The sequence below is a fragment of the Schistocerca piceifrons genome, chromosome 4 (genome assembly GCF_021461385.2).
Source record: "Schistocerca piceifrons isolate TAMUIC-IGC-003096 chromosome 4, iqSchPice1.1, whole genome shotgun sequence".
NCBI lineage: Eukaryota > Metazoa > Arthropoda > Insecta > Orthoptera > Acrididae > Schistocerca > Schistocerca piceifrons.
In genome coordinates this window covers 656,668,770-656,686,156 of record NC_060141.1, presented here as the reverse complement: position 1 = coordinate 656,686,156, position 17,387 = coordinate 656,668,770, and the positions used below count along the sequence as shown (strand labels likewise).

General features: G+C 42.2%; 1 protein-coding gene across 1 annotated transcript in view; it reads right to left on the bottom strand.

Moving 5' to 3' along the window:
• The window catches only part of LOC124796095 (sodium-coupled monocarboxylate transporter 1-like), a 128,686-nt gene that overhangs the window by 41,509 nt on the left and 69,790 nt on the right, over positions 1–17,387 (bottom strand). The window contains exons 7-9 of the mRNA XM_047260181.1: positions 13,593–13,733; positions 13,156–13,264; positions 4,591–4,700 (exon numbers count right to left, since the gene is read on the bottom strand). Of these exons, the coding sequence (XP_047116137.1) occupies positions 4,591–4,700; positions 13,156–13,264; positions 13,593–13,733 (360 nt within the window). The remainder of the gene's footprint in view (positions 1–4,590; positions 4,701–13,155; positions 13,265–13,592; positions 13,734–17,387) is intronic.

The following is a 17,387-nucleotide window of genomic DNA, read 5'->3' as shown; positions in this document are numbered from 1 at the left end:
AAGGTTAAGTATACTATATGTGCAAGAGCCAAGGGGGAACAATAGGAGTGGAAGACCAAGAACGAAGCCTAGAAAGGATGTAAGACAGGGATGTAATCTTTCGCCCCTGCTGTTCAATCTGTACTTTGAAGAAACAATGACCGTGTATGACGACGGAATTTTGTACACCTTAGATGTCGGGTGCCTCAGTTTTTCGTGTCGTTTATAGTGTTGCAAGCCACTGGTTTTTCAACATGGGATGGGTTTTTGTATGTATGTTTCACTTGTTTGATATTTAATACACGTGGCATCGAGAGCGACGAGAATAACTCCCTTATGTAAATTTGCATGTTTAAGTTAGGTAGAAACAGGGGAAGCCAGTTTTAGTTAGCCACGCTGCGACACAATGGCCTGCAGAGCCGCAGCCTAGTCAAGGTCAATTGCAGGTGACGGGCACGGCAGAAAACTGGAGGAAGATCAATATATCACTGAGCGGCGCGTGAGGACGTAACTTACCACTCTTCTGGATGATGGAGTGTTAATAAGGGGGTAACATACCTGGCTGTTCACTTGAAAACCAGCCAACTGTACGACACTGTACTTTTTATGCCATTTGCTGATTGGGCAGCCACCGCTACTAGCAAAGAAAGAGCGACTGCCATTGGCTGTTCCATCCAGTGTCCAACCCCACTGTAGAGGTCAGGGAAGCTAGGCTGAGGTGACAGACACTTTCCTTTGAGACGTCGTCAAGTGTGGTCAGAGGGCATCCTTCTCTGACATGACGACGGGGAAAGGAGATACGTTGATGTGAACACTTTGTTCACCCAGTTCCAAAATTCAGACAAGAGCTGGATGAATGCTTTTCCTAAAACTCCTCTGCGGAGAACGAAAAGAGCCAATACAGTTAAATTCTTGCAAGAACAACGAGGACAGAGTAACACCCGGCGCTCCAGCCTTGCGCGTGTGTTTAGCCATTAAAAGTAGACTAGAGTGAAGTTAACGTTTTTCACTTCAAGAAAACGTAGGGCAAGTCTGTTAATATAGAATAAGCCACACTAAGTATAGGATCCTGATAGATTTACAGATCAGACGACACATGGTAGCAGCCAAGCCGACGACGCTGTGAAACACAAGGTAAAGAACGCAGCTTGCCATGAAATGTAAATGTCGTGTCACAAGCCAGTTTTTAGTCCAGTAAACCGAAAGTAATGTTATGTAGCAGAAACGAGAACAGAAAGGAGGACTAAAAAAGCAGATTAGCACTGGTAAAAAGTGCATTCCTGGCCAAGAGGAGTCAACTAATATAAATATAGGCCGTATTTTGAGGGAGAAAACCCACCATAGTGTGGTAGTGGAACGTGAAATATGGAAAAATGTGAACAGAAGAGAACTGAAGCATGTGAGATGCAGTGCTACAGAAGAATGTTAAAAATTACGTAGACTCATAAGGCACGCAATGAGGAGATTCTCTGGAGAATCCTTGATGAAAGGAATATACGGAAAATTCTGGCAAGAAGAAGGGATAGGTTGGTAGAACGTAAGTTAAGACATCACAGAATAACTTCCATTCTAGTAAAGGGACCTATAGAGGATAAAACTGTAGAGGCAGGCAGAAATTGGAATACATCCAGAAAGTGACAGAGGACATGGGTTGCAGGTGCTACTCAGATGAAGAGGTTGGCAGGAGAAGAATTCGTGGTGGGCCCCATCAAACCAATCAGAACATTGATGTCTAAGACGTATTGGACGACCTGGCCAAACGCAGAAACGTATGATTTTAACATAAAAGACGTTGACAGCAGCACGAAAGACCCAGTCAGCCTAAGAATAATTCGCTCCTCTGTTTTCATATACAAGTTACATGTAATTACGATGAACAAAATGGCGATGGCTTTCCTTCTGCCTCACCTTCTGTATCCGTCTGCCCCCCCCCCCCCCCCCCCACCCACAGATGCCCTACCATTTCATCAAAATCTTTCACCACCTCAAATTCGTAATTCATCACTGTAGATCTTACATATGTCGTAAGGTTGAAGACGAAAATTCTTCTGATTGCTTTCTAACCAAAGGATGCAATCTCACCTAGACCAACGCATCCACGATCGTTTCCATGCGTCTCAACGCACACTGTAGCTCATCCCAACGAAACTTAAAAAGGTTCCCCTTTCTTGACTTTCAATTCTGTAGCGACATCTGCCGCGCGGGATTAGCCGAGCGGTCTCGGGCGCTGCAGTCATGGGTTGTGCGGCTGATCCCGGCGTAGGTTCGAGTCCTCCCTCGGGCATGGGTGTGTGTGTTTGTCCTTAGAATAATTTAGGTTACTTAGTGTGTAAGCTTAGGGACTGATGACCTTAGCAGTTAAGTCCCATAAGATTTCACACACATTTTTTTTCTTTTTTTTTTCGTAGCAACATCTATCAACAAAAATGGAGTGCTCTCTGATTTTTGCTTTCGTGAAACCTCCAGTAGCCTGTTCAAATTTATAATGTCACAGACCAACATCCATTCCTCTCTGTTGAACTCACATCTCTTACTCATTCGTTTCGTGCTATTCAACAAGGATGCCATTCATTTAAAACTGTAACCTCTAATCTTATCTGAAATCATGTTGGACAGAAGAGTATCAATATTGGCTGTTGGCAATAGTCTTTCTCCCCTCCCCTCCTCACCCTTAAACTGCATTTGTTTCCTTTATTTACTTTACATATACCTGATATATGTAAGTGACAAGAGAAATTAATTGAACAAGTAAGAAATCAAAAAATTTGTTCACGTAAGTGGATGTGATCGCATGGGTGCAGGAAGTTTCTTTCTATAGACGACTGCTGACACTTGGTCTGAAACACAATCATAGCTACACATAGACAATCAGGCGCACTGGAAACTGGCAGGAGGGAAAATGGCCACGCCCATCATTTGCTAATAGTGTCCAAGATATATCGAAGTTCAACACAATTTCATCAGAGATCCTATGCCATTAGGTACTTTTGCTTTTCAGGTATGTGTAGCTGTTAATTACTCCTGATGGTACATTTTTTCAAGCTAAGGACAAACAGAAACAATTGCTAAGCTTTTGCAAACAACGAAAAGTCGCACTTTCTTTTATCGAACGATTTCGCTCTTCAGATGATCAAGAGCATGATCAGACTATACAATATAGAAGATACAAATTGAGATAATACAGGAAGCTTAAATCGACAGTGCGTAAAGTACATATTCTACTTCCAGTATGACAACTTACATTTAAAGTTGGTTGATAGCTTTAAAGACAGCATTTAAAGTTGTATGACCGCTCTAAAGATTAAACTGGGTGTACACATTATTTAACTTACGTTTAAAGTACCGTAAGCAGTAAATGATGACGTTGACAGCGCCAAATATGCAACTGACTGCTCAACAGTACCTGTAACGTCCATGGCATAGCGTATAATTTACAACTACAGCAAATGGAATTTACATTTTAATCTCCTCTTTTTTGGGTGTGTGTGTAAACATCTCATATCTGTGCGTATCTGCGTATCTTTCAAAACACAATATAAAGTACATATTTAGAAATTATGTGCAAAAATTCATTCAAAACTAGGGTTTTATCTGCTTATCTTTCAAAAAATAAGAGTACATCAGTAAAAATTAAAATATGTTTCGATACTGCCGTTTTTTAAAACATTTCTGGTAAGGTAATATCACAGGTATTGTATTTTGATTGCTTATCAACAGCACTTCATCAAAAAATTGGAAGAACCCATTTACAGTCAATTTAACCTTTGGCGCTGTCAATGTCATCATTTACGACTGTAAGTTTAATTGCTATAGTACAAACAGTATAATCTTTAGAGCCGTCAGCCAACTTGAAACGCAATCGTTCACGCTGTCAGCCAACATTAAACGCGAGTCACCATGTTGTTTTGTTGTTGTTGTAGTCTTCAGTCCAGAGACTGGTTTGATGCAGCTCTCCATGCTACTCTAATCTGTGCAAGCTTCTTCATCTCCCAGTACTTACTGCAACCTACATCCTTCTGAATCTGCTTAGTGTATTCATCTCTTGGGCTCCCTCTACGATTTTTACCCTCCACGCTACTCTCCAATGCCAAATTGGTGATCCCTTAATGTCTCAGAACATGTCCTACCAACCGGTCCCTTCTTCTTGTCACGTTGTGCCACAAAATCCTCCCCAATTCTATTCAATACCTCCTCATTAGTTGTCAGATCTACCCATCCAATCTTAAGCATTCTTCTGTAGCACCACATTTCGAAAGCTTCTATTCTCTTCTCGTCCAAACTATTTATCGTCCATGTTTCACTTCCATACATGGCTACGGAACGGAAGTATAATATGTACTTTACGTAACGTCAGTGTAAGCTTTCCGTATTACCTCAGTTTGTATTTTCTACAGTGTATATTTTGTTGATGCTCTTGTTCATTTGACGAGCGAAACCGGTCATTAAAAACACAAACTGCGGATATGGCTGTTTTCAAAAACTTCTTTTTAACAGTCGCTCCTCCTGCAAGGAATGCCTGTCCTTGATAGAAAATATTGCTGTTTCATGGTGAAATTGAAATAGATATGGAATCCAATTGGTAGTTATCTCACTGCCCTGCTGTTCACCTACCTTAGGGCAGCTCCAAATATTCCAGCAACGAAGAGCCCCGGCAATCCTGGGACGTGTCCAGCCACACTCATCACGTAGAAGGGCAGCAGCTGGTCTGGACGAGACACCTCCTGGAAAACATCAGCACAATCTCAGTGTCACGTCAGCATACGACCTCTAAAGAATTAGCGCTGCAGCAACGTTATTCCAGGTGAGTGCAGCACTGATGAATGCACCATTCTTAGTAAACGGCTGTACGGATTAGTATTCAGCTCCTTTGTTGTCTTCTCCTAATACTAGGGCCCAACGATGCATCCTCTCACGACTGCACGTTGTAAAATGGGTGGTCATCACGACGGTACGATATGACGTGGAGGAAGCGATACGGTGCCGGCGAGAGCTGCATCGTACAGATGGACACCGCTGGGATAGACGGTAAACCGGAAACGCGGCCAGTGCTTCAACTGACGGTTGCGAAGTAGTACATAGCACCATTAATGCCTGTGGCAGCTAGATATCTTTTCAGTATAAATAAGTTTGTTTTTAGAATGCAATATGACGGAGTGGTTAGCACACTGGACTCTCATTCGGGGAAACGACGGTTCAAACCTACGTCTGGCCATCCTGGTTTAGGTTCCCATAATTTCCTTAAATCGTGTAAAGCAAATGTCTGAATGCTATCTTCGAAAGGGAACGGCCGATTTGCTTCCCTATCCTTCCCCAGTCAGAGCTTGTGCTACGTCTCTCATGATCTCCTTGTCGATGAGACCTTAATCTCTTGCTAGTATTATCAATAATACTGAACAGAAGATTCATGGTGAGGTCTATGTTGTATAATGGTAAGCACCGTATATAAAGAGTAGATGGGAACTTACTACCATAGAAGTGTTCTTCATCTCCCCATATTTTACATGGTTCTTGTTTTTTGTTGTCTTTTACTTTGTGAGTCTTTTACAGAAACATAAATAAAGATCTCTGTAGACAGGTAACACTCATCAGTTTGCGTTATTCAAAGCGCAGCATTGACCTTTTCTTTTAGTACATGAAACTTGGGTCAGTGAGGTTCACGACTGTGTGCCAGTGGTGAGAAGCTGCTCGTTGTTTGAGGTAGCAATTTATACCATGCGTTAGGCGTCATGGAGAAAAGTATTTTGCAACTATTTCTCAAGTAATATTGGAAATGCCATGTGGCTAGGACCTCCCGTCGGGTAGACCGTTCGCCTGGTGCAAGTCTTTCGAGTTGACGCCTCTTCGGCGACTTGCGCGTCGATGGGGATGAAATGATGATGGTAAGGACAACACCCAGTCCGTGAGCAGATGAGCAGAGAAAATCTCCGACTCAGCCGGGACTCGGACCCGGGACCTTAGGTTCGACATTCTGTCGCTCTGACCAATCAGCTACCAGGGGCGGACTCAAATAATATTCATCGTAGGATAGCCTGACGATGGTGCTTGAATCCGAAACCGGTAGACGTTAGATAAACTAAACAATTGTTTCTCTGCTTGTAGTGGTCGCCGAACCAGCCGACATTATGTCATGAATAGGTGAGTTAGTGCCTTTTCTAATAGCCTCGGTATAAAAAAGAAAGCTCTGATGACGATGTTGGCGTAATTTCCTTAATTACGCCTAACTTGTGAGTGTTCCCCCCCCCCCCCCCCCCCCACCCACCCACCACTCCATTGACCCTTTCCTCGTCGTGTGTGAGTTGAGGAATTGAGTGTCTGTTGAAAAAATGGTTCAAATGGCTCTGAGCACTATGGGACTTAACTACTGAGGTCATCAGTCCCCTAGAACTTAGAACTACTTAAACCTAACTAACCTAAGGACATTACACACATCCATGCCCGAGGCAGGATTCGAACCTGCGACCGTAGCGGTCACGCGGTTCCAAACTGACGCACTTAGAACCGCACGGCCACACCGGCCGGCGAGTGTCTGTTGAGAGCGAATGACAGTGACATACGTATGTGGTGAGAGAAAAGGGTGAAACCCGGTAACGGCACATAGCCTACTACTCTCGAATAAGGTGAGTGGCTCCGCCAAGATCAACGCCTGCACCCCATGGAGGGATCACCAATGAGTTGCACGTCCTCACTGAACTAGACAGTGTGGAAAGTTTTGGAATTTAACGAAAGACACTGGCGCAAAGACAAGTAAACGCGGTCTACGCTAACTTCTCTCTCCCATTTGATGGTCAAATACTGTCTGTGCAAATTTCTTCTACCGTCAGAATTCAAACTGGCCACCTCCGATTTCCGCAGCACGCTGCTGCATTATTGGCGTCTACTACGGAGAGCTTGGGAAGCCTAGTTTCTCAAACTCCGAATCGTCCACTGGAGCTGTTTTGCAACAGCAGTTTAACCCCGTCCTCGACTCGAGTCTGCAGACATGTACGATTCCCTTCACCCTCGGTATTTTGTATTCTCCCTTTCTGGGATATTGCTAATGAAAAGGCTTTCAATGTGGGATGCGAAAATTTTGTGAGAAACGGAACAATGACACCACCCGACAAAACCATAGTCCCAAAATTGGATGCACGGTCGAGTAGGACCAGCAGGTATTTGTCCACCTTTTGCGGTTCACTTGCATCCAAAACTATTACCGGGCTATGATGTAATCCCTTTACACACTATACGGCATTCGCTTCAAACACTGTCCGTGAAATCCGCAACCCCATAAATGTAGATAACTGCGGTATGCTGACAGCAGAGATACTCGTAAGGGGTAAAAAGTAGCCATCCTTGGCGGTGATTTGCTAACACTTATATTACTGATACTACTTTGAAATGTGCCTATTTGATACTATTTGAGGTCCTTTCGGGACCACAACGTCGCCAGTGAACGTACTGCATAGAGTTTCCCCTGCAGTTCTCTTGTTGTTGCAGTGACCTTCAGTCTGAAGTCTGGCTGAGAGGTCGCTCTCCACGCAACCCTCTTCGTCTCCAAATAGATGCTGCAACCTACATCCAAGTGAACTTCCTTACTGTATTCATCCCTTGGTCCCCCCCCCCCCCTCCCAAGGTTTTTACTTCCCATGGTTTCCTCCATTACCAAATTCAGGATACTTTCATTTTTCACGATGTGTACTATCAAACGATCCCATCTATTAGTCAAGTTGCGCTATAAAATTCTTTTCCCCCACTTCGTTTCAATACTTCCTCTTAGTTACTTGATCTGCCCACCTAAGCGTTAAAACTTTTCAGTAGCACTATACTCAACACAAATGCCTTCAGAAAAGACTTAAATTTTTATTAGAGGTTAACACGTTCCTTTTCTTAAAAAAAAAATGTTTTTCGCGCTGTAGCCAGCCAGAATTTTCACATATTCTGTACTTGAACCACCATCAGTTATTTCACTGTCCAAACCGAGCAACTACCTTTAGTGTCTCATTCCCTAATCTACTTGCCTCAGAACTACCTGAATTAATTCGACTACATTCTACTGGCGTACTTTTACTTTTATCGATGTTCATTTTACAATCCCCATCCCATTCAATTACTCTCACAAGTCGTTCGTTGTCTATGATAGAATTGCAATGTCATCAGCAAACATCAACGTTTTTTTTTTTCCTTCTCCCTGAACTTTAATTTCTCCTCCAAATTTCTTCTCTGTTTACCCCTCTGCTTCCTGAATGTACAGGTTGAATGACACGGGGATAGGCTAAATTCAGTTTCACTCCCTTGTGAACCACTGTTTATCTTTCATTTATTTGTTCTATTTATTGTAACCGCCGTCTCATTTCTGTGCAAGCGGCAAATGACCTTTCCCTCCAAGTATTTTACCTTTGTAATTTCATAATTTCAAAGAGTATATTCCAGTAAACATTGTCAAAACCTTTCTCTAAATCTACAAATGCTATTAAGGTAGGTATGTCCTCCTTTAACGTTTCTTGTAAGATACGTCGTAGGGAAAGCATGGCCTCGACAGTTTTTATATTTCTCCGAGATCCAAACGTAAATTCCCCGAGACCTGTTGCTACCAGCATATCTGTAATAATTCTTGTCAGTTATTTACAAAAAACAAAAAACAAAAAATGGCTCTGAGCACTATGGGACTTAACTTCTGAGGTCATCAGTCACCTAGAACTTAGAACTACTTAAACCCAACTAACCTAAGGACAGCACACACACACCCATGCCCAAGGCAGGATTCGAACCTGCGACCGTAGCGGTCGCGCGGTTCCAGACTGTAGCGCCTAGAACCGCTCGGCCACCCCGGCCGGCAGTTATTTACAACCTTGACTTATTACACTGCTATTTCGGCAATATTCATATCTGTCGGCAACCATCGTCTTTGAAATTGGAATTATTCCATTCTTCTTGGAAACAGAGATTGTTGTTGACGCTAGGTGGACCAATTTTGTCATGGCTAGCTCTCCGAAGAAGCTCAATTATTCGTCTGCTCCAGGGTCCTTGTGTCTGAGAAACTGGAGTAATCAAAGCTCTCAAGAAGACAGATCTGTCAACGTTGGCCTCTGGTTCCACCCTCACTGGGACCGCGTTGTTAGGAAGCACCAGTGGCACATGGTTCCCATGACCCTTGTTCAGTGCATAGCTGTTTTACTATTGCTGGCCAAGATGTAAATTACTCCCCGTCGGAGGTTTGCCCCAATGAGAGGTTTGTTTCCACAGTGGTGTCTGGTGCCGGTCGTGGGTACTCTACAATTGACTTACGACGTTCCCACAGAAAAATATGTGGTACATATTATTTAGGTAAGGCATGATACAAATGTTTAACAGATGAAAGAACAGAAATAACAATGGAAAGGAAGTCCTACTGCAGTAGAGTACAGTTTTACTTCTGAAATAACACAAATTCTTACATAGAGATAACTCCCGTAAAGTACAGTCTGGTTATAATTGAACTTTCGCTACTTGAATCGGAAAAGAGGGAAATCTATTTACCGTATGGGTACCCAAATTTTTAGGGATGATGTTCAGACTATGCGTTGCAGAATTTGCGTTTCAGTAGTGTTTTTTCACTAGCGACGTTAGGCACCAGTAGTGATACGATGACGTAGGTTTGAGACACAAACATCGGTGTGCATTACAGCTGCAGGCAGTCTGGACAAGGTGAACAGGGCTCTACTCGTAAAGCTGTTTTATCAAAACAACAATAATACAGCTGCCGCTCTTAGAAAGCATCGATGCGTCAAAGGAAGAGTTTCTCTTTCCACACCGATGCTGCAGAACGATACAGAAGTATTAACGGACAATTTGGGAATTGCGCCTGGAAGAGGCCGACGGCTAATAGTGCACAAACTGTGGAAGTTACCGCTGCCGTGGCTCAAAATGCTGGAGACAATGCGCGGTCTTAAGTAGAGCACAAGCTGTGTCATGACTGCTCAATATTCCATGAACTGCGGTTCAAAAAGTTCCGCGACGAACAACGAAATGGTGTCTCTTGTGCGGTTCCAGACTGTCGTGGATGCAAACGGTCCTCACATTGAGCAACATTGGTAACCTAGAACGTAAACATTATATGCCATCAACAGATGATTCCCTTTCGTGTAGAAATTAAATTGTTATTCTTTCAATTGATTATTTCTCTCCCGCGTGCCCTTACAAATATTTCCACGAAGCTTCACTATTCTGCGGCCACTCTTCATTTTTTGGGGGCCCTCAAAAAAGCAGCGAAAATTTAACCATCACCAAAAGGTATTTTTTCTGCTTCATATAATGTACACTTATTCAGCATGTGAAATAGCTTTCGACACGAAATCTCATACAAGGTATAGTTCGAAATAAATGAACAACAGAAAAATTACGATAATTGCTATTTACAAGGGGCGTTCAATAAGTAATGCAACACATTGTTTTCTCTGGAAAAAAATGAAGAATATGTTGTGGGATGTCGTGGAACGTTTCCTCTTGAGCCCCTGTATTTCCGTGAAGTACCGATAGGTAACGACGTCATACGTGGCCTTCAAAATGGCATCTCGAACGGAGCAGCGTTCCAAGGAGAGAGCTGTTATTGAGTTTCTTTTGGTGGAAAACCACAGTATTGCAGATATTCACAGGCGCTTGCAGAGTGTCTATGGAGTCCTGCCAGTGAACAAAAGCACGTTGAATCGCTCAGGGAGGCATCTGTCATCATCGCAACGCCTCTCATAAAAAACAACATCTCTATCTTCATAATACTAATTTCTGCCCACAACAAAAATATTTTCGTTTTCATTTATTTAGTTACTAGTCAGACGAGTGAAGCTCTGTACCGTTTGAAGTTAATTGAATTAAGTCTCGATTGACATGTTCAACTCTTACTCGTAGTACTTACCTACGTTACCAATTTAACTAGAGCTTGATGCCTCAATATTTTTCATAATAAACTATCCTACTTTGCCTGGATGTGCTATAATGCTTCGTTCTTCTAAACTCTTCCTCAAAATTCTTCTTGTGCAGTACCATATTTCAAATACTTCAGCTCTTGGTATTTGTACAGCTTAATATCTATGTTTCGTTTACTTATAACACCACACTGCAAACGTTTTCAAGAAAGACTTCTTAGCACTTCAATTTATATTCACAGTCAACATATATCTCTTTTTCAAAGAACGTTTTCTTGCCATTGGTAGCCTACATTTTATATCCTCTTCACTTCTGCCCGCGTCACTTACCTCGTTGCCCAAATAGCAAAATTCGTTTACTGTTTTCGGCGTCTTATTCCTTAACCTAATTTTCTCAGCATAAAGTGACTTAAATCGACAACAGTCCATTACCATTCTTTTACTTATATCCACCTTATAACTTCTTTTCATTCCGTTCAACTGAACTGCTTTGCCGTCTCTAATAGAATTACAGCATATTTGGCTAAGCTAATTTCTTTTATTTCTTCTCCCTCAAATACAATTTCCTTTCCAAACGTGTCCGTAGTTTCCATTACTGATGACTCAGAATTCAATTTGTATGATTTGTAAGACAGCTTACGACGAAGTTTCTTTCTTTTCTCAGTTACTGCCTTTTTTCGTGTCATTTTGTTACTTCTTTCGTGTTTATCACAATTTTTAGATAAACTTCCCCTCCGTATATACTGATACCTTCACATTTCCAGCGAGTGTATTACATGAACATTATAAAAATCTTTTGTAATTCTACAAATGCTATAAATGATTTACCGTTTTCAAAACTATCTTCTAAGCCATGTCGTAATGACAGTATCGCTTCACGTTCTTTTGATTCATTCTATTTGTTATCCCTTTGTTACTGTCAAAATATTTTAACATGAGTGAAAATTCCTGTAAAATTCTGTCTCAAAAACGCAGAACACGAAAAAAAAAGAAAAAAAACGCAGGAATGTGCTTATGTACAGATCCACACATACTGCGACGAATTTGCTGTCACTGCAAGAATAACTCAGGATAGTCTCTTTGCGCCGTTTTCGTTTTTCCTTTAATGACCCCACACACGAGAAGCATATTGGCCAACTCTTCACCAGTAAGCCTATCCGTACAGCAATTCATCATTTTTAACGTGCAAATAATATTACCGCAAAAACAAACCTGAGACAGAACCATGCATTACTTCTACAAACTTGAGGGCGAAGATTAAAGTACACATTACTGCCGTGAACAGCAAATACCGTGAGTGTATGGAACACGTTTGTTTCCAAACAAGAAACACAGTGCATTCCGTTGACATTTGCTCTGTTCTGCAGGCATTTTCAGTATAATGCCGATACAAAGGTGAATGTTATCAAACGAAATCCAGTTACTGTGTAACAGGTCATCGGAGGCCAACGGCATCTTATGCGGCAAAGCTCAGAAATTATACCTGAAGAACGTCTGAAATTTTGTCGATGGTGTTCGAGTTCACCGTGTAGATGTAGATACAGGTATAGAAATAGATATACAGGTTGTTATGGATACAGGTGCAGATATTATTATTGTTGACTCAGGACAGTGTTCTGAGCACAATTACAACAGTATTTACTGACCAATAATTACAGCTATGAGGATTACTATGTTTAGGTTGATTAGTACGTCGAAGTGTAATTGACAAGATAAAGTCATTCATGTTTGTGTTACCCTGGGCTGCAGTTCAGGTGCTGAAGTGTGGATTTGTGGATGCAAAACGAGAAGTCTATGTCGACAGGCGTAGTTCACTTAGTGGTGGAGTTATGACTGTGCGGAAAATAAGCAGTAAATTATGTGACATGTTCGCAGAAAGGTCGTTAGATGCAGAATAAAGCAACCAACACACTGAAATGGCTACACATTAAGGTACCAAAGATCACAAGATCGCCGGCCGAAGTGGCCGTGCGGTTAAAGGCGCTGTAGTCTGGAACCGCAAGACCGCTACGGTCGCAGGTTCGAATCCTGCCTCGGGCATGGATGTTTGTGATGTCCTTGGGTTAGTTAGGTTTAACTAGTTCTAAGTTCTAGGGGACTAATGACCTCAGCAGTTGAGTCCCATAGTGCTCAGAGCCATCACAAGATCTGTCCTTATACCGCTAACAGCCTGTGCAGGTAGAGATGTAGATATAAATAAACAGCACCGCAAACCTAAAGAATTATGTGGTAATTCATTCTAATTTCACCTTCATAGGGCTAAAGTTGTTATTGGCTTTCTGCGTTGCATGGTACTTACTTTAGTCGCAATTGGGTCGCAGTCGTGATATGCAGCGTACAACAGGAGGCCGCAGAAAATGCTTATGACGTTCATAAGCATCAAGCCGAAAGTGAACCCCATCAGAGACCTGTTGAACGTGGAAGTTCCTCAAAAGAACGTGCTGAGTTCAAATATAATATGAAGAAACTACAAAAAATAGTGCGACAAAGAATAATCAACTGGCACTATTATGAAGGGACAAGTGGTTATGAATAGTTGTGGCAAAATAGGTGAAAGATAGAAAAATTATCTGTCTTCCACTCTGAGTTGAACAACGTTCCTAAAACCAACGTAAAATTTAAAAGCAATACGCTGGCGCTTCGTTGTCATCAGCTGATAAAGTAATTACTGTACTCAATGTAGCCCCGCGGAATTGCAAAAGGGATGGTAGTAAATACTTGACAATGATCACTTACTTTCGAGCAGCCGTCATGCTCGGCAGCGCCAGGAACTTCTGCACCATCCCCTGGTTGATCGAAATTCCGCCCACACAGGAAACTGTTGCGCCCACCACCACGGTCCAGAAGGAGCTTCGTACGAATGGGTCTGGAGTCATCCTGTGGCCAACACAATGTCTCAGATGCATTCCTTGGCACCATCTGTGTCTAATGATAGGAGAAATCATCAGGCACCAACTACCAAAATAATTGTTATCTCTGGCGACTTACACAATTATCAGCAGTTAGTGTTGCACTACGTGCATAAAGCAACGATTTCATTGGAACATTGATTAGAAGGAAACTGTAAAACGGTCAGGTGAGGTGTTGGTGAGATATAGATGACGGCATGGTGTTGCCTCGCCCTTCGAAGATGTCTGTAGGAGCTCTTTTTGTTCATAATTCAATTAAGACATGAACCACTACATCTGGGGTTCTAACATACTGTAATACTTTCATACTTAGATAAGGCACTCAAAATAAGAACAATAAAGATGTTCTGTTGCTATTACACTTCAGTCACCGAAATGTTTTTTAATGAACACAACGCAATTTGGCAATAGTCAAACGGCGGTGTGTTCATTTAAACACAATTTATGATTGTTGCTCAGCAACATCAAAAATCAGTTACAGTAGCTTCCACTTGCACTGTTACATTGTAGGCTACGCGTGTACCCCTCCACTTTGATTGCTATTTTTCCATATTTAGTTTTAACAGTAGCAATGGCTTGAGTATACAGTTTTCATACTTAAATCGCATGGTAACACATTTTATGTAGTCAACTGTAGAACATTGTTTTGGGTCTAGTGAAGGACAGTATTAAATACACACACTGTAAATACACACACTATAAATACACAGAGTGAAACAAAATCATACACACTTCGAGCGTTAGCAGAGGGTAGTGAAGGATACATTTTGAGCTTACGAACATACGGTACGTTTCAACGGAACTCTAAAATCACGAATTTTGCAGCTTCCCTTTTACACATGGCATTTGCGAAGATAATGTCAATTACAAAACAAATTATTAAATTTCTTTTAGACATGGAAATTTAAATTGCTTGCACAGACGAAACCTGAAAGGAAAGAAGACAGTCAGGTACGTAGGCAACGTATCTGTGTCATTGAAAGTTAATAAAATTATGTCGTAAGAAATGTACAAACAAGATCCCATTAAACAGAAACAAACATAAATATTTGGTAAACATTAGGTTTACTTCCATCATCACAATCGGATAAAATAACGACATCATCATCAAGGTTTAAGTTAAAATTCCAAACGTCCCATCATTTCGTCCACCATCACAATTATTATTTGGGGCTTGGTCAAAATCCCAAGCTTTCGATTATTGCTTCCATCACAGTTGTCACAGACAACGTCTGATCTAGGCCATGATGGCGACTATGCGGAATATCACACAAAATTTCGGATTGTATCCGAATCTGATGCGACGAGTTAACCGATAACATTTTGCCTAAGACCTCCAACAGGAAAGACTTTGTGGTGTAACCGAAAACTTGAAATGGGATGAAACCCACAGCCTACACTTATTACTAGCATTCTTTTTATACTCTGGAAGGGACAACTCGAAACGTGCAGACTAGTCATAACTGTTTTATAAACTACCTAATTTCTATTTCTTACCATGAGATAAGAAGGAAAGCGTCAATTACCGAATAATACGACAGGCATATCGGTGAGCGAAGACTGAGGAGAACTAAAGTTGCCGGATTGCGTTCTTCACTGTCATAAGGGCTCACCACTTACATTGCTGAAGGGCACACAACACGATCACCTATGGTTCGTAAAACCAATAATTTGGAATGCAGCCATTTCATTTATGCAGTAAACATAACCTGAGACTGTATGTAGCCCATTATGTCCTGAACTAACTCAATATATACGGTTATGAATTACTTATAAATAAAGGAGACGACTCACAGAAAGACAGAAGCATTGCATTATCGATAGTCACACAAACAAAATGTATGGAGCTCGGCTAGCTTTCGGGATGCACTTCATTTTTCTAGCTGTAGGAAAGACATGCACAGAAACACAAACACATGCACAAACACACACACACACACACACTTGACTCCCTGCATTGTGCTCAGTCAACTGCCAGCTCTTTACTGGCCCATAGTGAGTGTACAGGCATGAGGTGGTGTGGGGTGTGGTGAGAGGTGGGAGGCAAGGAGGGGGTTTGGGGGGGGGGGGGGGGAGTGTCTAGCGACTCATGGCAGAGTGGGTAGAGCCATCGGTGGACTAGTTACGGGTACAGGAAAGGGGGGGGGGGGGGGGCAAACAGCTGGTACACAAACACATACACACAACACGTGTGAAAGCAGCCATATTATATCCCAGCTCTGCTGTAACCACTGCACAGTGTTTCACATTAGTATGATAACCAACCAGTTGTCAACTAGAATGAATGGCCACTGCCAAACTGTTGCCAAAAACAAGGTAGACCACCCAGTGGCACAGTATGTGAGATTTCAATGGCTGCTTCACAACTCATGCCATCTGGATCCTCACCACCACCATCAGCTCTTCTGAGCCATGCAGATGGCAGCTATTCTTACAGCACATCCTTCACTCGCTTATCCTTCCAAGCCCTAACCGAAGGTAAGCCCTCCCCTTGCCACCAAATAGCCGGTGTGTGTGTGTGTGTGTGTGTGTGCGCCAGCTGTCTGCCACCTGCCCCCTCTACCTGCAGCCCTAGCTAGCCCAGAGACAGCTCCCCACTCTCTCCATGAGCCACTAGACGCTTCCCCTGCGAATCCCCTCCTAGCCTCCCACTTCTCCGCATCCCACCCCATACCCGCACCTCACCACAGTATACTCGTTGTGGGCCTGTAAAGAGCTGCTAGTCGACTAAACACAATGCAAGGAGACAGGCGTGTTTATATGAGTGAGTGTGTGTGTGTTTCTGTACATGTACATTTTTGCGACAGATTTTCTTGGCAGACTGTCTGCAAACGCTGTATGCACCATAGCTCTCTGGGAACATGTTAACTGGGAACAGGTAGAGGCTGTGGCGGCGATGCTGCACTCTGTTGCCCTGTGTCGATAGTGGCAGCTACCACTCATCGCTCTGGACAGAATAAAATGTTGTTGAGTGATGCTCCACCAAAAAGTGTAAGATTTGCATTTCACACTCGACAGCAATGGAGAGAAACTATCCGTTTTAAGATGATGAGTATTGTATACATTAATATGTACTGTATGAAAATGGATAAAAATGAATTACGTAAATTGTGTTCAAATCGCAATACCTCACTAAGTGTTTAATATTATTATTAATGCTTTACATCTCGTTTGTTTTCCTCTTAAAAGCGATTCTTCATGTGCTTTTTTCCTAAAGAATTCGCTTGTTTTCTTCAAGCAGCAGTGAGTAACTGTAGTGTAATGACGCATAAAATATTCCGCATTAACTGTCAAAATACTTTTATTAACAAAAGCAGAGACGCATCTTCAAGCGCTAGATTTTTTAAAAACCATGGAGCAGCAAAGTAATTATTTAGAGCGAAGTCTCATCGTTGATCATCGAAATAGAACCGGTATCATGCTAAAAGCAGTTTTCTATGCTCTAACTGACTGTGATCGCACGGAATCTCCAAGTGACAGGAAGCTTCTAAAATACGTGGGTGATGAGTTGTACTGTCCTTTATGGTAAATGAGTATGATGAAGTTTGTGAAACTCTTCCAGTGCGGGATCTATAGGAAAGCACGCACTCCGCACATTTTGAGATCCATGTATGGAATCATT